This window comes from Cinclus cinclus, chromosome 12, assembly GCF_963662255.1.
Source record: "Cinclus cinclus chromosome 12, bCinCin1.1, whole genome shotgun sequence".
Classification (NCBI taxonomy): Eukaryota; Metazoa; Chordata; class Aves; order Passeriformes; family Cinclidae; genus Cinclus; species Cinclus cinclus.
The window spans coordinates 16,340,531-16,365,005 of record NC_085057.1 but is presented as its reverse complement, the minus strand read 5'-3'; the positions used below and the strand labels follow the sequence as shown (position 1 = coordinate 16,365,005).

The window sequence follows — 24,475 nt, the reverse complement described above, 5'->3', positions numbered from 1 at the left end:
TCTGGCCAGCACAGCATCACTCAATCCTAAAAGCTGTCACCTGTGGCAACTTAGCTTGTCTGCAAAAATACAACAAAGCCCTAAAGCCTTCAGCAAGGACATCTGTGAGATTTCTTTAGTGTTTCAAATCACTGCTATATGTTTCCACACTCGTGTCTGTGTAAGTTCTGCCATCAGCAATTTCAAAGATCTGTATCTGTTTCTAAGGCACAACTCAGTACATAGCTCTGTGGATGGAAGCTTAATGGTCCTCCAGGCATAAAGATCCCTGGAACTGCTTATTGTGTAGTCACAACATGACAGAGAATAGTGTGACTGTGAACAGAAACAAAACACTGCGGCATTCAGCAAAGCTAGAAATGCAAAGGAAGCCATTAAGAGAGAAAGTAGATTGTTGTCCCAAGACTTCTTGTGCTTATTTTGTCTGAAGGTATGTTCTAAAGCTAAGTAAACCAGTACACAGGAAAGGAAAGAAAAGAAATGAAAAGAAAAATACTCCAGGGGGAGGGGGAATTCAACAGATGGAATCAACACAGGCAAGTGACACTGCAGTAAAACTGTTATTTATGTTACAATTCTCACTGATGGCTTTTGCTGGGTGCTCTGGCTCAGCCACCCCCGGTTACAGCTCTGCTTTGCCACAATGCCAGCAGAATCCAGCACGACTTTCCTTTCAAGCCCCACAGCACACTCGTGGAGAAGCTAATACCTTACGAAACTCATTACTTCATTAAGTGCTCCTTAATATCCACAGTGCTGGAAAACACTTCTTAAAACACCGCTGAGATCTGCCAGTTCATACACAGCAATACACTCCTTCACACTTCCTTTCAGAAACCTTAAACATCCTGCCACCCACCTTTAATCAAGATCTCCTCACCAGGTAAATGCCCCATCCTCCTAATCCACAGCCTCTTGACCACAGCTCCCCTTCTCCATCCAAACCTAGCATCTGCCCAACCCATCCAGGCTCCCACCCTGCCTGTCCAGCACCCAAGCCCTGGAGACTCCTGCAACAGCTGAGAACTGTTCCTGGTGAGCCACAGCTCCCAGCTACTCCAGGCTAGTAGACTTCATTTCCCCAGTGATCCTAAGGAGAACATATTTCCATTTTGCTGCCTGCTTTATTTCAGTTTTTAGCCACATTGCCTACTCTAAAGATTTTCCCTATACCAGGACATGCTGTGGAGTGAGAGGTGAGAGAGCAGAGGGCTCCTTCCCCAACATCCATGTCCCATTTCTTTGGCAGAGGTTAGAGAGGAATGGTTCATGTTCCCTGCTCACAGGAAGCAGAGACCACAAAGGTAGACCAGAGCAGCTTAAATGGAAGGGTGTTTTTTTGCCAAAATCAAGAGCATTTCCTTCACATTTCTGAATAATTTCCTCTCTCCCCCTGCCTTGTGTTGGCTGCCTCATGACTGTACATGAAAAAGGAAGAGGAGAAGGATCTCAGGAATATCTGGAAGTCTGATGTTTTGATGTCCTGTTTAAAGCAGCACCATGCTGAGAGGACTGCACAGGGGTCAGAAAAATGAGATGTAGCAAAAGCACTGATGCAGAACAAGAATCATTCCAGGAATTAGATCCTTTTCATCTTTCCAAGCTGAAGCATATCCGTTTCCATTTCTTAAGGCACTGTCCTTCCCCTCCTCTCCCTGCAGCAGTAGCTGCCTGTGGTACACTGCAATGTTGGCTCACTTCCACAAGTCAGCGTGTCTGAGAGAGAGCCTGGATTGAAGCAGGGGGAGGAGGGAGTGGCAAAGCTGGGGCAACAGAAAAGGGACTCAGAAGCCACCTGCCTGCTTCCAGCTAACATCAGTACCCTGCAAACAGCTGCCCCATGGAAGTGTTCCTGAATCCTGAGGTGATGCTTTCACAGAAGCAATGTGTGCTCATCCAGTCTCATCCTCCTGGATGTGACCCACCAGGGAAACAGGAAAACATCCCTGCACTAAAGCCATGTTAACAGCAACAGACTGTGCAGCTGCTGCTCCCTCCAGGGGAGAAGGCACTTGGCCATGATGCTCTTCCCTCTGGTTGGGAAGACAGATTCCCAGCTGGAGACTGCAAGGGGAAGGGGAATTTCCAGATTTTGGACATCATGCCACACCCCAGAAGATCTGGATGACACCTGCTTAATATACAGAGTTTTGTCCAAGACCCATCAGGTGGTGGAAATTTCAACTTCCATGGGCTAATCCTTCTCCCATCACCAAAAATGCTTTATGTTTATTTATATATGGCCATGTAACACTTTCCCAAGCAGGGGCTACTTTGAAAACCTTTAGAAACTGTCTCTGGATCCATCTTCACCATTTCATAACCAAGGGAGGGGGTTATTTGTAAATTTAGACACACATTTGACCCTCCTGCCCCCCATTAGTCTCTAATGGAAGTTACAAGGGCTGCTCACAGCCAGCAGGAGACCAGCTCCAAAGAACATCCCCGTGTCCTTGCCTCCACAGGCTTCTCCACTCCCAGGGCTCTGTTTTGGGTAAGGGAGGAGAATCCCTGAAGGTCTAGGGAAAGAACATCAAGACAGTGATGCATTGTTCTCATCACACAACTGTGCAGGGCGAGCTCAACCTGGCCATCAAATGCAATCCCTTTCAAAACACTTCTTAATGCTAAATGATGATATCAACTATTGCAGGACCTGGAGACATTTTTCAAACCTTAATACATTAAAACTCAAAGCTCCTTAAGTCTCAGTTTCTTCTTAGAAGTGACTATTCTAAACTAAGAGACTGATATTTTGAACATAGGGGTGCTCTGCTAGAATTCGTAATTATCTATCACTATCTGTAGTTCCAACTGCAAGATTAGAACTATTTTAGTCAAATCTAGAAGTTTCCACATGAAAATATACAGCAGATTGGTAGAAAAGGATTCATAGGTCCTGGACAGAACCACTATGAAAAACCACCAAGAGACCCTGGAGTTCCAGATCAGGTAACACACAGCCAAATTCCTATTGAGTCTGGCTGCAGAAATCTATTCCAGATCCTTGCTCTGCCTGAATTAGATGAGGGTCTTCCACTTCACTACCTGAGTCCTTCCAGCTCTTACAGAAAACTCTTTGCATGCCTACAGTGTGCTGTGTCTCCCAGTTCTCACACCTGAAACACAAACTGGCAAAGTAGGGACATAACCCTGAATTCCTCAGAGCCCAGCTGAGGGAGAACCACTGTCTGTTTTGGGATGAGTATGGCTATTCTCACTTCTCCTGAGGAGTTTTGAAAGTTCCTGGGTGTTTCTTAGTGTGGGGAATACAAACTGTTGTACTTGATAAAGTTTTCATGCAATCACAATACCACTTCCTGCTCAGTTTGAAGGGAGGTATTTTCAAAACCAATTGTTACACAACAAAAGAAACGGTGAGCCTTAGCAAGAAAGCTTCCTCAGGGATACATGGATTCATTACAGGCTGAGGGGGGTTCAGAAGGGAGCCTGAAAAAGGAAGACACCCCTAAGGCAAGTTTCATGAGAGTGGCAGAAGCAGAGCTGCACCCAGGACTCTCAGGGGATGCCAAGCCAGAGCTGCATTTACTTGCTAGGTTATACACTGCCACAGCAAGAGCTACTGGAAAAACACTCCTGCTATTTCCCAAAGGACTGGTACAGAAATACCTGTCTCACTCATGTATCCCGGGGAACCCGCTGTGAAAAGACCACAAGAACCTGGGACTTGGACTGTGAAAGTGAAGCCTCTTCATAACTCTGTAACATGCTTACCCAGGCAATTTCTAATAAAGGGTGATTCAGCCTCTGAATCAGAAAGAAAAATTATCTTGCCTGTTGAGAAAGATGGAATAAGGTTTGGCTGCAGGAACAGGACTGAAGTCTGGATGCTTAACTCAAATGACTAAGTGCCTATTTTTCACAACCCAAATTCTGGCTACCCCAGAATAGCACCAAACCCACAAACCAAAAAAATAATGTTATAAAAAATAAAGTTTCATAACCAAATTAAGCAATTATTTATAGGAACTAAAAATGAAACCGAAACCAAACCAAGAATGTGAATCAAGTGAAGTGAGCCACAGAGCCTGCCATCCTCCTTTAGACATGTCTGGAAACTTGAAATTCTAACATCTATTACAACCCCACCTCTGCAAGTCTGGCTGCAACTTTTAAAGCTGCACAGTGCCCATCTCTTTGGAAACTTGTAAATAAATTCTCCCCACCTCTGACCTCTGTTCAACTCTGCAGGCCTTGGCCTTGAATCCCTGGCTGTTTTGCAATGTGTGCAATAACTTTGCTCTCCTGGATACAACCACACAGTTGTCTTACATACCTTGCAAAAGGTACAAAGCAAAACAGATATCTGGCAGAAGAAAAAGATAGAAAGATATTTAAATCCCAGTGCTCTCTGCCACTTGAAAGGTGAAATTTAAAGGTTGCATTCTGCAAAGATATCATCAAATGTAAAGATTACAGATTTATAAATAGTCTATAGTGTTGTACATTTTTGCAATATTTCTCAGTCCAGATTTCATCTAGGCCACATATGATAACATTATCTGCTTTGACTATGCAAACCTTCCAAAACACATTTGTTCTTGCCTGTCCTAAAATTCAGGGCACACAATCAACAGTCACATTCCTTCTCCTATCTTTCCCATCTCCATGCTCTTTGCCTGTTAATACTGTTGCCATAGATTTTCTTACTATCAATAACCTCTTGTGTTCAGTGGGGATTTATTATTTACTGTACCTTTAGCTCAGACATCCTGTTTCCAAGTCTTTATTATTTGTGTAAAGTTAGTGTAGCATTCACAGTAGTAGCTACTAATTCAACACATGGAAGAAAGCAGGCACCATATCCACAATCCCATGTCTCCCCTCCCTCTGTTCCAGCCCTGGAGCCTCCCATTTCTCCTGCAATACCCCAAAAAGGATTTCATTGTTCAGAGAACACAGGGCTGCCGGTTCCAAAACTCCAGAAATGTTTAAATTTTTCAGATACATTGATATTCTTTTACACAGTTGAGCTGTTAACGTCAAGCCATTAAAAATTGGAAAGAAAAACCCAGCCTATACAGTTTATTTTCCCACCAGGGCCATTTGCAGTGTGTCTTCTGACCACTGCACACACAGAAGTACCTGTAAAATAAGCTTTGGCAGCTCAAAACCCTGAAGTTCTGATCCAGTTTAGGCAAATGAGGGAACTTCTGTAAAGAAAAATGAAGAAGTAAAAACGGAATCATCTTCTTTGCATGTTCCTGACTGAAAACTAAATCAATTAGCAGTAAAGCAGACAAGGCCCAGGTTGCAGGTTTCACTGGAAAGGTTTCAGAGAAACAAAGGAAGAACAGTGAGGCTTTATTGGAAGGGACTGATGGCAGCATCACCAATAATCCAAGAACCACTGAACTCCTGAGCAGCAGCATTTGAAGGCTGTTGAGTGATACTCTCTCCATGTGGCATTGACTCCAAGTTTCCTGCAGCTCATGGCCCTGGAATTGCCTGGAAGATTTCACCATGGATTTTTCTGATGGGATAATAGATTTACATACAGGCAATCATGGACTGCTATGGCTTGGTCAAGAGCCTGAGCTCCTGCCATTAAGAGACTGGAGTCAGGAATCTCAGATCCTGTTCTGGGTCACAGACTTTGTTTGGGACAAAACCTGTCTCTGGACGTCACTTTTTCACATTTTACTGCAGTGGGGTGCTTTGGCATAAATTATTTGGCAATCTTCAACAGAGACAACAGAAACTGTAATAAATCCTAATAAGATAAATTCTGTGCACACAGCAGAACTGAGCAATTCCATCAGTTCTGCTGTTTCTCCAAATTGTTTTCTCTGAACCATTTAATACCCTTTCAATAAATACATAATAAATAAAATGTTGCAGAAAAACAGGAGAACCATTTGTCCATCTTCTACTTGCTAAGAACAGGCCTTTGTGAGAATTACCAAAAGCAAAATACAGATTCCACGATATGGATTAAAGACTAAAACTGTCTTTCTGATGTTACTGAACTTCAGGATTAAGATGCTTGAGTAACTTGAATATTATTCCCTTTGTACGTATTAAACACAATATTATTACACACTATTCCTCTCCCTTTAACTTCATCCTCACACCAGAGCACAACCTGAACCCAGTCAGGATGCAGAGTGACAGGAGCTGCCATCTGTAGCCTCTCCCATCTCCTCTGCATTCTACATAGACTGGGAAGTGCAGTGTAAGAAAGAAGTGTCTTGTGGTTTAACCACAGCTGAATGCTACTGTCAGAAATCCTCATTCTCCTCCTGCTCTCCCTGATGTCTCATGCAATGCTCAGGAAGTCAGCTGAGCCACACAGGTACTCTCTAATTGCCTATTCCTCATTTCTCAGGCCCTGGACTGCAGCAGGATGTGCCAAATTCCTCCCAGCTGGGACACAGCTTGGGCCTAAAAAGCTCGACTGAGTTCAAGTGCAATCTGTACCTGTGGGGGGAACCAAAACCAAGCTATCCTCATACGAGATATTTCATACAAAGCTCACAAAATTCAGTGGAATTGAACAAGTTTAACCTATTCGCCTGCTCCACACACACAAAGTAGAGACAATGCAAACTTATCTTAAAGCCACGGTGTGAAAATAACAGTGATCCAGCCATTAGAGTGAAAACTCCTCCAAACACAACCAGGAGGAAATGAACAAAACAAACCCAAACCCTGTTTTCAGAGCAGGTCTAAACAAACCTGAGATAAAGAAATCCATACACTGAACAAGGAAAATGAAACCAGCTATTGAATTCAATAATTTACCACTCTAATATTTTTGTCTGTGCACCAAAAAATCCTTAAGTGGGACAGAAAATACAGAGTGCAAGATAGTCAGAAATATAAACACAGCATGGATCCTGACATCTCCTACATCTGAATGCTCCGTTTACCAACACAAAACTGCTATTTATGTGAGAGCAGAGTGATCATTACAGATATAGGAACTTGGCTGAACTTCTGATGATTTTAGGGGTGACAGGCCAAGACATGCCTGGAACAAAATTCACCCCTCAATAAACCTCAAATCCAAGTAACAGGTAAATCACTGGTCACTAAATTTGTAGTTTACATAGTCAAAACAACTTTTTCCTCTAGTCTTACTGTTGGAAAAGGTTGGAAAATTTCTGCCCAAACAACTCCTACAAAACTATTTCAGTTGAGCACAAGAAAAACCATCCTTCAAATCTGTCAGAATACAAAGATGTGTAAGGCCATGCAGACCAAGGCAATCCCACCAGGAAAAAAAGTCCTTGGTCATGCCCAAGGCTGGCTCTTTCCAGAGGCACACTGGAGTTCCCTGGAAAGAGCACTCATAGCATTGACCTCACAATAGCATCATTTTTCCTGACATCTATTTCTTTTTCTTTTTACACAAGATTTATCAAATTAGTCACAGATCTGATGTGTTCACCAAGATAAACCACTCTCTGAACTTACAGATATTTTGCCTGAGCAAGGACAATGACTTTGGTGGTTATTTTTGTTTCTTTCCACAATGAACTCTGATACTGCCCTAGAGGCTAATTACATCAGGAAAGTAATCAGCATTCTGAGATGCCTTTTCCTGATGCTGTCTTCAAACTACATCTATTGAGCTTTCATCACTGCTCTCCCTTCAAACACCCCTTATCCAGAACGACCTGCTTTGGAACAGTTCAGATGGTTGATGTTTCCTTCATAGGCAGTATCTATCACTTGATGCTGAGATTTGCAGGCTGCAAAGGCAGGTCTATCCACACATTAAGTGTTTCCAGCACTATTGTAACGAATCAGATCAACCCTGATGCACCAAATATAAATGAGGGTCCCCATAGAAAGTTCTTAAACATCTTTAATGCCTCTGTGCTGCCATTAATTAATCCCCAGAAGGGATAAACTCAAGTATCTGCATGCATTAGGCTCAATATTTTACTTCTGCCCATTTCTCACATCTTCTGGAGAAGGACATGTCTTCCAGTTTGTTTTGATTTTGTAACATTATATTGATGACTTTACTGTTATTAATCTGTACCTCATACTTCTGCTTGAAAACCATTTACAAAAGCAGAGGAATCGATGACTTAATACTACTCTCAGCATCTTTTACTGCAACTTCTTCATTTCCTTTGCTCAAATACAGCCTAATTTTTCTGGTGTAGTAAAGAATCAAAGACTTGAATAAAAGACTTGCTACCTTTATTAATGCCTGATTGATCCAATAATCAAAACTAGGAATTATCTTCATTTCAGCATTATATTACACAAAACTGCCACTACACTGCCTTTAAAAAATACGCAATTTTCTACCACTCTGATTTTAACTGAAATCACAAAATCAATAATTCTTAGAGCCATTTATCTGATTGCTCACTTCTTTCAGTAAGGAACATTACATCCATGTCTTTCAGCCCCACTATACTTAGACATACTATATACTTATACTTACTTGGTTTCATTTTCCTCAGTTCTACTGGGCTATACCAGATCATCTGTGTACCTTACTTTTTTTGTCTTAAAAAAGCTATGGGTAATTAATTTTCAGCCTCTTTTTCTCCTATTTCAAACCATCAATAAAATAGGTAAAATTAGAAAATACTTATTTCACACTTGTGGGGCAACAAATAATACATTATATTTTAAGAAGAAAATTTTAAACAAATGTAATCAGACTAAAGAAGGCTGAGACTACTTGGCTTTTATAATATTTCTGTCTCTTGCTCCAGCAGAGACCCCAGTTCAACAGCAGTGTCACGGAAGGCAAAGCAGGCTGATGCACAGTGCCCAGAAGCTGCCCTGGGAGCACACAAGCCTCCTGTGAGCTGGATCAGGTTTTCAATCAGCCAGCTGCAAACACAAATCCTTGCTGCCTTTGCTAAATGAAGGTTACAGACTGAAGTCTGACACCTGTATTCAATGCTGAGTTACAGCCCTTGTAGAATCACAGAGTATCCTGAGTGGGAAGGGATCCACAGAGATCATCCAGTACAGGGAATAAAACACAGAGTACAATGGAACTGATAAAGGGGCTTGATTGAGCAGAAACCATGGGAGAGACAAAGATAAATGCTCCCTGGGCAAGAAGTGACCAAGAAACATGTGGTGAAACTCCGTGGTAAGATAATGTTACCAGGTAATGTGTTGTCATGAAGAATGTGTAACCAATGTGAAACCAAAAAACAGAACCCTGTGTAAGTAAAACTCTATATAAACACCGTGTACACTCAATAAAACTGGCTTCTGATCCAAACTGGGATGTCCCCATCTCTCCATGGCTGATAGATCTCTTCACTCTTGTGACCAGTGAGAGGCCTCAAAGGAATGACACGAAGTCAGGGGAGGTTTAGGTTGGAGATCAGAAAAAAGTTCTTCCCCCAGGGTGGGGCACTGAACAGGCTCCCCAGGGAATGCCAGAGCTCCAGGAGCATTTGGATAAGGCTCTCAGGGACAGGGTGGGGTTGTTGGAGTGTCTGTGCAGGGCCAGGAGCTGGACAGGATTATCAGTGATGGAGAGATGGGGACCTCCAGGTTCAGATCAGAGCCCAATTTTATTGAGCATAGAAGGTGTTAATAGAGGGTTTTACTTGTATGGCACTTACACAGGGTTCTGTTTTTTGGTAACACTTTCCCATTGGTTGCACATTCTTCATCACATCACATCATTTTACCACGAAGTTTCACCACATGTTTCTTGGTCACTTCTTGCCCAGGGAGCATTTATCTGTGTCTGTCTCTCCCACAGTTTCTGCTCAATCAGGCCCCTTTATCAGTTCCACTGTAGTCCCTATTTTATTCCCTATACAGATCAATACCCGTCCCTCCACTGCCCCTCACAAAGGATGTTGAAGACCCCAGTGAGGTTTCCCCTCAGTCTTCTCCAGGCTGAACCTCATAAGGAACACTCATGCTGAGAGACTGAGTTGGGCCCATCCTCAGCACCTGTGGGGTCACCATCCAGATCTCCCTGATCAACTCAGCTGCTCTCAGCCTCGTGCCTGGGTCACCTCAGCAGAGAAGCCATTTGGGAGGTGCTAGTGGAGCTATCTCCTGAGTGGACAGCACGTGCATTGGGGGAACAGATACACACATCCCAGAGTACTCCTCACCCTCGTGCAGTCAAAGCCTGTCCTCTGCATGGAGTTGTGGGGCAGTGATTGTGCTCTTCCCCCAGAGCAGCACAACTCACAGCCCAGCCTGGAAGGAACTAGCACAGAGAACACTCCCCACTGCTCTCCCAGCCTTCTAAAACTGCGTGGAAAAGTAACAACTGCGTGTAAAAAGTGCTTTGGCCAAAGAGCAGAAATACCAAATGTGCCTCATAGCTCCTCCAAGTCTTCCAGGGGAACACCTGAATAAAACAATAAGCTAAACTTTGGCATATTCTGCTGAATAAAAGCCTCCACATTTTTCCACGCACATTTTGGGCAAGTTTTAAGATGTAAAATACAATCCTGTGTGGACAGACAGGAAGATGTAAATGTTGAAGTTGGAGCACAGACCTCATGGGGGTAGTGTTAAACATAAGAACCCTGGGTTACAGGAGGGTCAGAGGCACAGTTATGTGGAACAGCAGCAGCACCATCTGCTTTGGGACTCCTCTTTCCTATATCCTTGATTTACAGAATGTATGGAAGCCTGAGTATTCCCCAAAATGCTTACTAACTTCTACTTTCACAGTTAATGAGCAAACAAATAGAGCTTCAAAACTGAACTCCCAATCCAAGCCAAGCTCCAACAGGCTTTTCAGGAAAAAGGCAGAAAAGTATCTAATATTTTTGGTTAAGTTACTCATCCTAGAAGTTTGGGTTTGTTGTATATTTGCAGTTACTAACAAGCCTCTAGTAGGCTACAGTTCCCAGTAATTAATGATTATTTGTTCCCTTTTCTCTAAATAATACAAATTTTGGCTCTCATGTTCTTACACAAAGACATATACAAACATGAAAAAAAAGGGTAAACATTTTATTTTGAGCTAACAAGGTCCATGATTTCAGAAAACAAGAAACATGCAAACAATATATCAGAGCTTATATTTCTATGTAACTAGTAAAAATAAAATAAAATTAGGGGAAAACACCTCACTAAATGGGGAGTGTATCAATTGTAAAGAAATAATTCATTTCTCTCTTGCCTCAGAAAAAGTTCAATTGCAAATTCTGGTTTTATTTTCAAGGAAATTTTACTTTTTCTCTTCTTCAGTGCCTTATTAAAAAAAGTTACGTATTGAAAACTCCAAAATTAGTAGCTTGGAAAAAATCAGCAGCAAATGTAATCATACTTCAGAACTATAATTTTTATTTATTTACTGTTAAAAGAATTTAAGAAAAAGAGAAAAATGTAAAGAGTGATGTCTCACAGATTATTTTCCCCTTATATAATTTTTAATAAAAAATTTGAAGTTTTGGGGTGGAAGCAAAAGTTGACATTTACTGACATTTAGTAGCTAAAATGTAATCCTTCCAGAGAATGAATAGCAGAAAAAGGTGGGGGTGGAAGAAAATGGAATCAACTTCTGCTCTGATTACACAGAAGAAAAAAGCTAAAAAGCATGGAACGAACTGAATGAAAGCACAAAACCACGAGTATTTGCAGATTAAGTTCTCCCAAACAAGGGGGAGGATGTCAGAGTTCCTAAGAATACTGATTTTGGGCTCTGTAGAAATACTCCCTACAAAACAAGCAGTCAGCTCTGGACCTTCAATGGCCATCAGTCCCACCAAAGTGGGAGAGATCATTGCTCCTGATGTCTGAGCTGCAGGAATCAGTGACCAGTACACACTGACAGCTCACAATGTGCACAGGATTCTAATTGTGTGGTAAGGAAAGTGCTTTATAAATGTAATTAACCCATTTTCTAGAAGTAAACAGAAAATTAGAAAACCTCCACAAGTTTTAAAGCAGGGGAACAGACTGCTCTGTGCAGATACAAAGCACCAGTCAAGATTCCTGTATTATCATGCAACAAAACGTGCACAGGGATCCGAAGATTGCTACAGTCCACAGGTAGAACATATTTCAATGAATAACTTGCAGATCTAGATTAAATGTGGTATGAAAGTGTAAATTATCTTATTAAAGTTAATTTATTTTTTAATTAAAGTTTAAGTATCATCTGAAGGCTTGAACAGACACCTCAATGCAGCCTAATTTCTCAGTAGGGTCACTGCATTAGAAAAGGTCCTCCTATGAATGGTTTCAAGTAAAAAAGTTGAAATTTAAATAATTCTATCCTGGTGAGCTCCTTTGCAAAAACCCCCAAACCTGGTAGACTTGGGAGCTTTAAAGGATACTGGTCTTCAGAGAAAGTGAGGTAATAAGAAGCAACATAAACCAGAACCTTAATTTACATTAATAATATATTAACAGTGTTCATCTCAGCCAAAGAGCATTTAATGCTCTTGTGCACATACAGTGGGAATGACAAGCAGTAGTCTCCTGGTAATCCCTTACACAGCAGGAAACCAGGGGATGATGGGACACATTAATGTTATTAATTTTTAATAGAACACAGAGCAAAGCTCCTCTGATGAAGGTTGTGTGTTGTGCACACTAGGAGTTGGTGGCCAGTGGTGATGATGACAACATCTCTCCTTACCAAGCCATCCCTATTTTAACTCACTCAAGTGCAGATGGAAGATCAAGTTTAAAAGACAGAATTTTCCCTTTGGGTCTGCCCAGTCACAGCATCCTCAAGAAGCAGCAATAAATATCTGGAACTTGCATGACTGAGTTAGTTTTTGAGCATACACTACATTCCCAGCACACTGAGTGGCCTCAGGTGTTTGAGTTTAGAGGGTTTCCATAAACAAAACCACAGAACACCAATCTCCTCACGAGCTTTGATGCTTGGGATAGATAGGAAAGAAGACACAGGAGAAGCTCCACACTGAGCAGGATCATGGATGCTTTCCCACACTACCCTCAGAGGTTTCTGTCACACAGCCCTGTCTCACACTGACTGTCCAGGCTCCAAGCTCCTCCTCCAGAACTGCCCTCCTGTGAAACCTGCTCCCTTCTTGTAGGATGGAGGGAAAATCCTGCTTTGGTTTTAGACCCAAGCAGTCCTACAGTTAGTACCTCATACTGCCAAAAACGAAGACTGCCACAAACAGCAAGAGCCATTTAACAATAAATTACTATTGCTGTGTTGGATGTCTTATTGAATCAACACTTGTGAGAACTTTTTCCTTATTTTCCCTGGGAGACTTGGCTTTTGTGCATACAACACAGCACTTACCTTCCCTCACACCTCCACAGCTGATAGAGAGAGCAGAGAGGTGAGGAAGACTCAGAACTCACTGCTCTTGTACCAAGTGTTTTATCAGTAATGTGTACTGCTGTGTGCTCCTCCTCCCAAGTGCACCAAGAGGTCAGGCTTTACAGATCTCCAGTGCCTTGTCCCATTTTCCAACAGCAACAGACACAGAGGCCCGGTCCAAGGCAAGGCACAACAGAGACACCCTGGCAAGCAGGGTTTCTAAAATACAGCTGCAAAGATAAAGTCAGTCTCACACTCCCTCTGCCTTAACAACAGCATCTCAGTACCAGGAAAAAAGTTATTACAGGGCTAAGAGACTGGAGAAAAAATCTAAAATTCTACTTGATACCAATCCACCAGACCTAGGACTGTTTCTAAATTAACTGATCTTTCCCCATGCACCACTCTCACTTTGGCAGTCTGTTTCTGTGCACTCTGGTGCCAGCAATCATGGGAGATGCTACTTTGTACGTTTTCAAACATCAAAAAAAAAAAAACCCAACAACTTTATACCCTCCCAACTAAACATGATATATCTGGAAAACCACCTAATTCCAGCACACAAGGCAGCAATGCAGATATTTTGCCCTTTGTAACCACAACTTAATGTACACGAAATCTGATGCAAAGCCAGATATTTGTTAAGAAAGTGAAATAAAGTGTAAGAATACAATCAGCTACCAAAGTAGTTTGGAATTCTATTCCAAGTTCCAGATACAAAGCTTAGCCTTTAAAGTCAATAGCAGACATGCAAAAATTGAATTAAAACCTGCACTGGGCTGCACAATTTCAACATGTATTTAAAACAGTTTAAAGTATTAACTACCCATGTCTCTGAAGTTTCAGCTTTTGGTTTTAACTGTCTTCAGCAGTTGGGTTTTACCCTAATTCATATTAAAGGTGAAAATAAAGAGCAGAACGTGGCTGAAAAGAAGCTTCAATAATATGACACTGCTTGTATTTCCACAGGCCAAATCTCATAAGTGCCTTCCTGCCCTGCCCTTCAGAAAAGGGGGGTAAAAAAAAAAAAAATCTACATTTGAATAGCTGTTGCAAAAAAAAAAAAACAAACTATTTCACCTTAAGTTTACATCCAAGTTTAGATAAGTACAAGTTGCCCAGGAAGACACACCCTTACATGAAATTATTGTGTAAGGAATGGATATTACCCAGAGGCACAGGCTCCAGCAGAGCTGAGGCCACTGCTCCATTTCCCTCTCCTTAGACAGAAGGATATTGTACCCCTGCAGCAGCAGTACACTTCACACTAGAGAAACAATAATATGCCTTTTGAAGCTCTAAGTTTCATTATTTATCCTGACAGTTTTGTACTTATCAGTTGTAACAACAGGATCTGGAAGATCACAGTCAAATTTGTACAGTGTATTAAAACTACGGGGGGGTTTCTTCATATTTGAAAGGCTCAGAGCTCTGTTTTCTTTCAAGATCTTCACAGCATCACAGCCTCTCAACTCCTGGGGCAATGAATTTCACAGGTTAACTGTGCTTTAGAAAATCCTTCTAAACAATGCAATATTCTAAGGTCAATAGCAGCGAGGCTTAGTTCCCACCCTAAGGAAATGGGTGCCTTGGAAAACCCAACCAAGCAGGTTTAATTGGAGCAGGTTTCACATTACTGGGCAAGGTGAAAGAATTGACACTTTCTCGTGTCATCATTCACAGGCAGACATTGAACATGGCTCCGAAAGAATAGTGCTCTGCTCCCCTTTATCACAAACCTACAGCTATAGGGTTTGTATGTATGCAAAAGCCCTATTTTGTCCACAGAAAAAACTCTTTAAAAAGCAGAGGACACAGCAGCGCCCTTAGAACAGAGAGAGGGCTTGAAAGAACAGGAAGCTTCAAAGCATCAAGGAACCATCAAGCCTCTACTAGCTCCCAAGTGTCAAATTTTGCCTGTAAATTGATTGGAAAGGGAAGAGTAGAACAAAATGAAAGGCTTTTACTCTTCAGGAAGACAATGGGGACGTTGTGCTGTAGCGTGGCTGCAGCAAGGCCGGGACAGTGGCACAGCAGCTGAGCCAGAAAATGCAGCCCCCTCCCCTCGCCTCCCCTCCCCACCTTGGAGCTCTGACATCTTTGGTGCTAACAACTCGTTGCTGGGGAAACCAGACTGCTTCTGACAAAGCCACATTGACTAAAAGCAACATGTGGGAAAATGAAATAAGGCCCTGAGACAAATTAAACCTTTACATAAAAAAAAACACAAAAAAAACCCAAAAAAACAATTTTTGGTAAAAATTATGCAAGTAAAGGGGAGTATTTCTCAGTGTTAGAACAATAGGCAAGGAGAACACTGGCAAACGTGAGGCCTTGTGGCACTGGAAAGGGATTTTAAAGACATTTCATCCCTGAAATATATGGCAGATTCAGGGCTAAGGAATATACAGGACTCCAACACAGAACACACGTGTGTGGGGCAGCTGCTCCCTATCCAGTTTTTAACTGCTCTCCTTTGAAAACAAAATTCCACCCAACCCCACCCCACAGTAGAACGGAAGCCAAGGCTGGTACAAATCAGCACCCAAGAGCTTCTGTAAAGCCCAGCCTGACTCACACCTGGGCAAAACACTCACCCAGCCAAAACCTCAGCACAACAAAATCCTGCCCATGGAGATCATGGGTCTCTCCACACCCTGCCATTCCCTAACAGTATATGTATCCCAGAAATGCCATCCAAAAAACCCCATAAACAATCAATGGTTTCTTCTGATTTCTTCCCTTACAACAGTCTTAATAAATCTGTCCTCAAGCCTTGTTGACTCAGATCCCAGGAGCTGCTTTAGGGCCTGTTACTTGGAATGCCAGCATCCTTAAGAGAGTATTCAAGAAAAAAAAAAATCCTGGGAAAAAGCCCATGGAGAAGAGCCAGAGTTTGAACTGGCAAGACTTAAGATCTGTGCAACTTCAATAAAACTGTCTCCTTATCCAGATCATCTGAAAATACTCATAAAGATGGCACACTCAGGGTAGTTTGTTTTATTTAAAGGGTTTTTTAAAAACAGCTTCAGCCAGCAAACTTGTCTGGAGGAAAATTTAAATTTTACACAAATTTAATATTTGGGTTTTCTCTTCATTCAGGCCATGAAAGCTCCAGTGCAAAATGCCAGGTATCACAAAGATTCAGGAACTCAGAGGGCACTCATGATTTACATGCTGAGCAAGAACCTCTCCCCCTTCACTCCCGAGGTATTAAAATGCTGCAGCGTTACAGCTTAATCTCATTTACAGAGCTTTGAATCATCTTAAGTACTTAGGAAGTCTGTGTAAAATACCACAATCCCTGCAGTTTATACACCCTAATCCAGACAGACCACACCACCAGCTTTCACTGCTGCTGACGGGAAGAAGTTCTCACAGTTTTCTAATTAATTAAGCAGGTCATCTACTCTCCACCTCCAGCACTGGCCACATTCCTGCCACTTCCCTTCCAATCAGTGTTGCTGTGTCTTTGGAGAGTGCAAGAGCCACACAGGCTTCAAACAACTCTGCAGGACCAGAAGGCACAAACGACATAAAGCTCTGCAGACTGTTGCTAATAGAGTATTACACAGCATCCTAAAGTCTGCTGTTCTAAAAACACATTTATCATGGAAAACATCTAAAACAGGGAAACACAGTCACGTCATATGAGAAATGGGAACTTCTTCAGGGTCAAGCAAAGAGCAAGTGCAAAAATATTTAGGGATGCAAAATGCTGCATGATGGTATAAATAAATCAAAGATTGTATCATTTTTTAAAAAGAAAAAGATAAATCACTGTAAACAGTGAAAGGATTAAAATGGAACAGTCTTCATAAGCAAGATATTATTCCACTAACTTCCTCACATTCATATTGGCTTTTGCTCCCAATAACAGTGACACCTTCCTTCTCTGTGCTTCCCTTGAATTTATCACAGCATGAACATAATCTCTGCTTTCTGCTGAAAATGAACTGGCACAAACAACAAGAAGCCATTTATTCTCAGGCCAGGCCACTCTTACACAGGGTGCTACCACAGACAGAGGAAAGTGTACTAAGGAAAAAGGGATATGTGTGAGCCATGACATTCAGGTGTGGAACTGATTCCTCCCAAATGTTATCGGGCTTTTCCAGCCTGGGAATCTCACTACATGATATGACCATAAGTAAATGCACCTGAAGTACACTTGTGTTGTAAATTAAGTTTAAAATTCCTGCATATTGCTCCTTTGCAAAATCCAGTTACCTGTAAGGAGACTCCCAGTAGCACAAATCAGCAGAGTTTTCCTCTGGTTAAATGGCATGGGAGGATTTGTACCCCCAAAGCGAGGAGGGGGACACACAGAAGAACCTTCTGGTTTAGAGGAGGGTGGCAGGCGATGAGTGGCTCTGAGCGAAGCACACACGTGCTCTGCTTTCAGCCCCTTCCCGCAGCGGCAGGGAAACAAACACTCTGGAACATTATCAGGTCTTTGAACCTGGCAAGGCGGGGAACGCGCCTTGATCTTCCCGAGCTTTGTTGCCACTCAAGTCAGGCTATAACTTGCGCCAGCTTGTTCAGACACTGGGGGAGAACAGAGAAGGTGCAAAGTAGCATCAACATAGTTTTGCTTTTTCAAGCTGACTAAATGGTTTATAGCGTTTGGCTTTCTGTTTCTGCTTCTTAGGCTTAATGAATTGCTATTGAAAAAAATAAACTCATTACATATGGTTTCATTATTTCAGACCGAGCCTATCTTCTTATTTTTTAAATTATTTGCTGTATTTCAAATCAAGAGCAGATCAATCAAGAACGTCAGATCTTCAAAGTAAATTGCTAAGTCCTCATTTTTAAAAAATTAAGTAGTCCAACTAACACTTTGAAAGGTGCCAGTCTGTCCCCAATAAGTACAAAGTGCTCCAAGACTCTGGTCTTGAATGACTCACTGGTTTAAAAACAATTCTCAGTAGTAGAAACGACCCACTTTTAATCGACTGGAAGTTATTTTAGGTATTCTATGCATATTTACATAATAGTCACCAAGACTGGCACTGAAGGATAAAATTCAAGGACCAGTCTGATGCTATCCATATTTCAGGCACTCCTCTGTAGACAGGGCTGCCATTTAACTAGAACTCTTCTGAACTCATATTCATTCTGTGCTGTATCCAGCTTTGATCTACAACACAGCTCCCGGACTTTGTCACTCAGACTAAGCTGTGTTAGTGACAGGGAATTTACTCATGAACATGAGATAAACCAGCAGAAACACTCTTCAGGAAATACGGTAGGTAAGAGGGGACTACAGAATACTTCAGCAGAAAGTGCTAATTTCCTCCAGAAACACACATTCCAGAAGAGCTGCTTCACCCTGGGTAAAATCTAAGCAACCATTACACTTGGTTCTCCAAACTGTCGTCACAGTTCTAAGCTTAGCACACCATTATTCTTCCTTATGCCAAATATGTTGAAATGTTTCATTTCTAATCTGGCATAACGCTCTTCTAAAACTGCAATCTGCAGCATCTGAGAAGATTGTTACCATTTCCTATTCTACAAGCAATCATTAGCCTAAAATAACCTTCACTGTCACTGTGTGCAGCACTTTCTCCACTGCTGCATCATTTTCCTTGGTCATCATCTTACATCAGGCAGAAAGCAGGATACTTTACAAGTACCAGCTATTTAGATAACTTGCAAAACAAATACTTCAGACCCTACAGTCTCCTGTTTGCGAGCAATCATGACCTGGTTTCAGGGTAAACCAACTGAAAACAGACTATCCCACTATTAGCTTTTGTCATGCAGAACTATTTTATGTAATCAGAAACATTAAAATGGGGTGAGAGATAGAAACATAGCTCAAAACTAAATGAAACTGAGGCAGAATGTCTGTCTCCATCTACAGCAACTCACCTATGGAAAGCAGAACAATATTCTCTAGATAGTCCTATGTGTGGGTCCCAAGAATCATTTTGGGAAGGACTTATTTTGCAAAATTTCTTTCTCTATTACCTGTTTTCTTTCTTTTTGAGAAGAAAGTTATGCTAATACTCTTCTGCGTAACAGCAGAAACTCCTACTCCACAATCATCATTTCTATCATATCATTCAAACATTCTTCAAACCTAAAAGGCAAGGAAGGTGTTCAATTTTGTGTTTGCTTTTTGCCTTACTTAACATTTGGGCTATGCCTATTTGTCTTCAAATCAGCAAGTTATAGTCACTTTTCTGCTGGCACTCAGCAGCACAACACACTTTCCATGAGGCAGGGAATGGCTTAACTCACTATTTATTCTAGAGGATAAGGCTGTTTGTTAGATGTGGCACCTGGGGACATGGTTCAAGGGTGGACTTTGAAGTGCTGGGTTAATGGTTGGACTTGATGATCTTTAAGGCTTTTTTCCAGCCTAACCAATTCCATTAAGTAGCAGGTCCACTCATACACCCTGAACCTGGAAGTGTCAGGTGGCTGGAGGTATCTGCAGTACACAGGAGATGAGCCCAGTGCTTAGGAGAGAAGCATTTTACTACTGCTGCTCAGGAGTTACTCATCCCAAATGTGCCAGTGCACCCAAAACCAAGGTACTCAGCTTTCCTGAAGTCCCAAGGGTCTTTGTTATGTGGCTATGCCTGAATTGTCCTTCCTTTCCTTCTGGAAAGAAGCACCATCTGTTTACTGAAGGTGAATAGTATGGCAGTAATGTGTAATACTGTTTTTACATCCTGAACCATCCACCAAAATCCTGAAGCTGCAGAAGCAGAGAAGCCCCAACACCCTGCTCTCTCTCTCTCTGTTCTCCCTATTCTTACTATATCTTAATCCCAGCTCTGAGCCCTTCCTACCATCTTCCACACAAGTAAAGGAGATCATCAAATACACTGAAGTATTATTCTGACACCACTCAGCAGGAATTTGTGCCAAAAAAGAAATGAGGGAGAAGGAAAGAAGGAACAAGGAGCTTTAGGTTGGGGTTTGTTTAATGGAAGGCAAGTCCCAGGAGTTCACATTTATCCTCACAGGTAACCAGCTAACCTGGTATCCTCCTCTCCCTAAAAGAGTGAGGAGTGCAAACACCAGCAGAGAACACTTGGGCTGATGTCAGCATTAAAGAAGAGGAGGTTAAACTTGCCCTAAAGCCCCAAAAGGTAAAGTGAACAGAAGGGGGCAGGCTGGCAGAGAGAAAATAAAAATAGAAGAGTGACTAGACTTCACTTGACAGCTATTTCTGGATCAACTATGAAAAGAGATCTGAGAAGCTTTTCTATTTGCAAGGGAGACAGAGACCAAAACATAGCTGCCTTCTAGAAGGCCGCAGTCCTGCACAGCAGTTTTGTTTATGCTTCTACTTTTATAAATCCCCGTGTTCTCACTATTTGGAAACAGTGCTGCTCAGCCAAAACATCATTATGTCTAAGGGAGAAACCAGATGAGATTTTCTGGAGCAGGACAGCAATGCGTGTGGCATTTCAATTTAACACAAACAAAGCTGACAGCACACTGTAAACTGGGCAGCAAATGAAAATGCCAAGCAGAGTAAACTAAGCCACACAGCATTTTAGGAAAATAATCAAAACCCTGCAGTATCTCCAAAAGGATGTCTTGTGTTTTCCCACACCAAAATTATTAGTGAAATTCTAACCAGTTCCAATTATGGATATGGGCTAACAAGAACAACAGGGACCTCCCAATTACTGCATGGAGTGCTTGACTGACATATGGCTCTGGGGATGAATATTTTTGCCTGTTCAAGCCCTTTCCTCTTGAGTACCTCTGCTAAAATTCCTTCCATTGAGTAATTTCTATCCAGACTCTGGCTGTGCTGGCTCTGTTCCCATTTCAAAGAAAACCTGCAGGCAGAAAGCAGTGCCATCTGCCCAGTCAGGAGCTGCTTTAATGGGCAAGTTTGATGTGTAGGGGAACAGCCTATTACACTTTATCTTCAGCAGCAGGAGTGATGTTCTTCCTTTCCCAGGAGCAGGTTACAGCAAGCACTCTCATGCCTGAAGTATTTGTCCACAAATATGCATAAATCTCAATGGATATGTGCAAGCAACCTCCAGAAAAAGATCCATCCAGCATCCTTTTTTTTTCATGTTCAACTTGCAATTCAGTCTTTCCATTTCTCTTTACCCGTCATACCAGTTGGGTTTGTTCTGTGACAGCTTCATCAGCCTCCACTTTCTATTCCTGTAAGTGAACGATAACCCTGCCATAACACCTGAGAAGAAGAACAAGCAGTGGCAAGGCCCTGTTGTCCCTACACAGAAAATTCTGCTCTGAAGCCACTTCTGAATATTTTTTTCCCAAGCTTCTTGTCCCTTTTATGCAACTGCTTTGACTGGATGATTTGCTCTGAAGTGTCATCTGGAACAGGTTTGGGACTTGTGTTTGGGACTTGAGTTCAGGTTTCCCAAGAAACAAAGGGAAAAATTCCTCTGAATATTTTCATCCTTGCAAATACCTTCAGGGCTGGGAAAAGATCTTTCTATTCTTGCCAATTAACCCAGCAGTTTTTATCCCTCCTTGTTGGGTAATCTTCTCACTAGCCCATCTTTGCAGAGAGCAGTGGATTCTCTCTGGGCTGCTGGCAGTTTTACTTAATTGCATGTTTAACTTCTTATTCAGCACTTAAACCCATAACGATGAGAAATGCACACATGCAAGCAGCAAACTATTATCTGCCATTCAAACTCCCTAGATAACTCATAAACATCTTAATATTGCTGTCATACTTCTGTCCCTTCCAGAAGAAAAGTACACACATTTCACAGCTGGATGGGAAAAGGATGACAAACACATTTACATGCTAAGTTCAGAGATACATCAGCTATTGCTGACCTGTAATGACTGGGGAAGTGGAACTTCGGGCCTCAATATATACTAAAAGTTCTGAAAGAAAATCAGCCAACTCAGTTGTGCTAAACACAAACAGGTATTAGAGACTCCACCATAGGTTCCTCCAACCCATCAAGCAGAAGACATTCTATCAGTGCACAGCAATTTCCATTCTCTTCTCTCTCTTCCCAACTCTGAGGGATAAAATTAAAAAAAATAAAATTCCAGCTACTAATAGGCATTGGAATATATTTCCTACTTCATTCCAGAGCTCCAAAATTTGCTTTGGAACATACTTGTTGCTACTGGATTGCCCTCTGGAAAGGCAACTTCTGTTTTAAAATGCTTCCAGCCCTTATGACTGCAAACCCTTTGAAGTATGAATGATCTCTAACTAGCAACAAAGCCACTGAACTCTTCATAAACAGCAGATCAGCTTCAGCATTAACTATTATCCTTCATCCCAGTATGCTAAGTTCAGAAATTAATGTTGCTAGCACTCCAGAAGGACCTGATTAACGGATCACCTCAGAGATGCAAAGACGTGACACTGTCCATGACAGGTGCAAAATCCCAGTACCTGCAGTCTGTTTGTCAAAACCTCCAGCTTCCCTGTGATAAACTTCTGTGAGTCAGCTATGTGAAGCTAACACAAAAGAGTACGACAAAGTACAATAGAGTGTTGGAAACACATGAATTATTCAGCAAATTATTGTATTATAAGCTTTTGTAGTTCCCCAATTAATTTTTTTTTCCAGTACCCAAAGCTGCCAGGTATTTCCAGGCTTCTCTATCACAATGCAAAGGCTTTGGTGTGGACAGCAGTTCTGTTTGGTGGAGACCATCTCCAGAGCTTGGCAGAGCCTCCAGATGACCACTGGCAGATCCACTCTGCTCCCAGCACACGTGCAGTGTGTTTAGGTAAAGGAAGGATACCCGAGAGCCTCCTGGACTCATCAGATTAACAGCAGCCAGGAATCTGTAACACCCATAAGTAATTCTCATGAAAATTACTTCAGCTGCTTTTAATCCTCTGGTTCTCAACCATCCGGGCTCTCACTTAGGCTGCTTTTTTTTTTCTTCCTAATGTGGCTTAAGAACATCAGGGAAATTTTCAACTTTAAAAGCTGCAGAACAAAAGGCAAGTAAGCTTTATGCTCTCTAATGAATAGTTATTGCTCCATTTATTTAAGTGGTACTTATCACCATAAATATCTACTAAACTCACTTATCATATTGGTGTAATCAGTGCTTTCCCAGGAAATATCCTTTGGTAAATGGATTGCAAAGAAAGTAGAAAAATAAATGAACAACTAGAAATGCTCCTTAAGAAAAGCCTTCAAAAAGAGGAAAGACTGAAGATCAATGAACATTTAATTATTTCACAGCTTAGGCCTATTCACTGCACAAGATCCAAAATAGTTTCCTTCGTGAGTATTGCATAATATGTTCATTCAAAATCTAGCAAGTTTTCTCCCAGAACACACCAAGACACCTCCCAAGAGGGAGGTTCCTTTCCCCGCTTTTTTGTCTTTTAAATATGAACACGAGAATTTCACAGCTGGTAACATTATTCTGAAAACGACACAGAATATTCTGGAAAATCCTCAGGCTGGGGCTCCAGTGTTGCAATAGCAAAAGTTTCCACATATCGTCATTCTTCACCCATCACTGGCTATGAAAGGTAAGCAATAGAACAAGCAGCTTTTACAGGGTTCTGGGAGTGAACTCCGGCCCCCAAATCATAAATAAGGGAAAAAAGACAAAACACACATACCTTCAAAGCACATTTCTGGCCTGTTTCCTTGTTGAAACACTCCAGTACTTTGCCATTGATTCCTAACCCTAGCACGCGTTTGGAGAGTTTGTAGTCGTCTGTAACTGCATGTTTTTTTATCTCTAGTTTGACATGGGCTGTTCCTCCAGGCAAGGATTTCACGCTGCTCTTGCTCTCCACGTGACTCTCTGCCTGGGATTCCTGTTCACCTTCACTTTGTTCCATATCAGGGAAGAGTCTGGGATGACAGAGATACCCCACAGATTCCTGTGGGGTATCCTCAGCAGAGCCCCCTCTCTTAAGCAATCAAACCCAGTGCTTCAAACAGTCCATTTGCTCGTCATTTAGTCCTGAGTAAAAACGTAAACAAGTGTTAATAATCGATGCCAACTAACTGTTGTCCCACCTCACCGCTTTTCTCTTAACAAGATGCCCAGGTGCCAGAGGGGCACAAGTGGAGGGTTACCTCAGGAAAGCACAGCGTGGCTTCACAGAGCAGCCACGCCAGCTCCGATACAAACAGCTCTGAGTCTGCGGGTGTAAATCACTGCTTCTACCGCAACAAAAAGGAACTGAGTGACTGCCGAGTCGTGGAATAACGCTGCAGCTAAGCTCTGTCCCACAGAACCGAGCTTCGAGCTCATAAACCTGCATCAACC

General features: G+C 42.0%; 1 protein-coding gene across 2 annotated transcripts in view; it reads right to left on the bottom strand.

The window, feature by feature from the left end:
* The window catches only part of MAPKAPK3 (MAPK activated protein kinase 3), a 45,028-nt gene extending 20,987 nt beyond the window's left edge, over nucleotides 1–24,041 (bottom strand). For both annotated transcript variants that reach the window (XM_062500573.1, XM_062500574.1), the window contains exon 1: nucleotides 23,817–24,041. In XM_062500573.1, coding sequence (XP_062356557.1) covers nucleotides 23,817–24,041 — 225 coding nt within the window. The remainder of the gene's footprint in view (nucleotides 1–23,816) is intronic.
* Nucleotides 24,042–24,475: the final 434 nt, after the last annotated feature.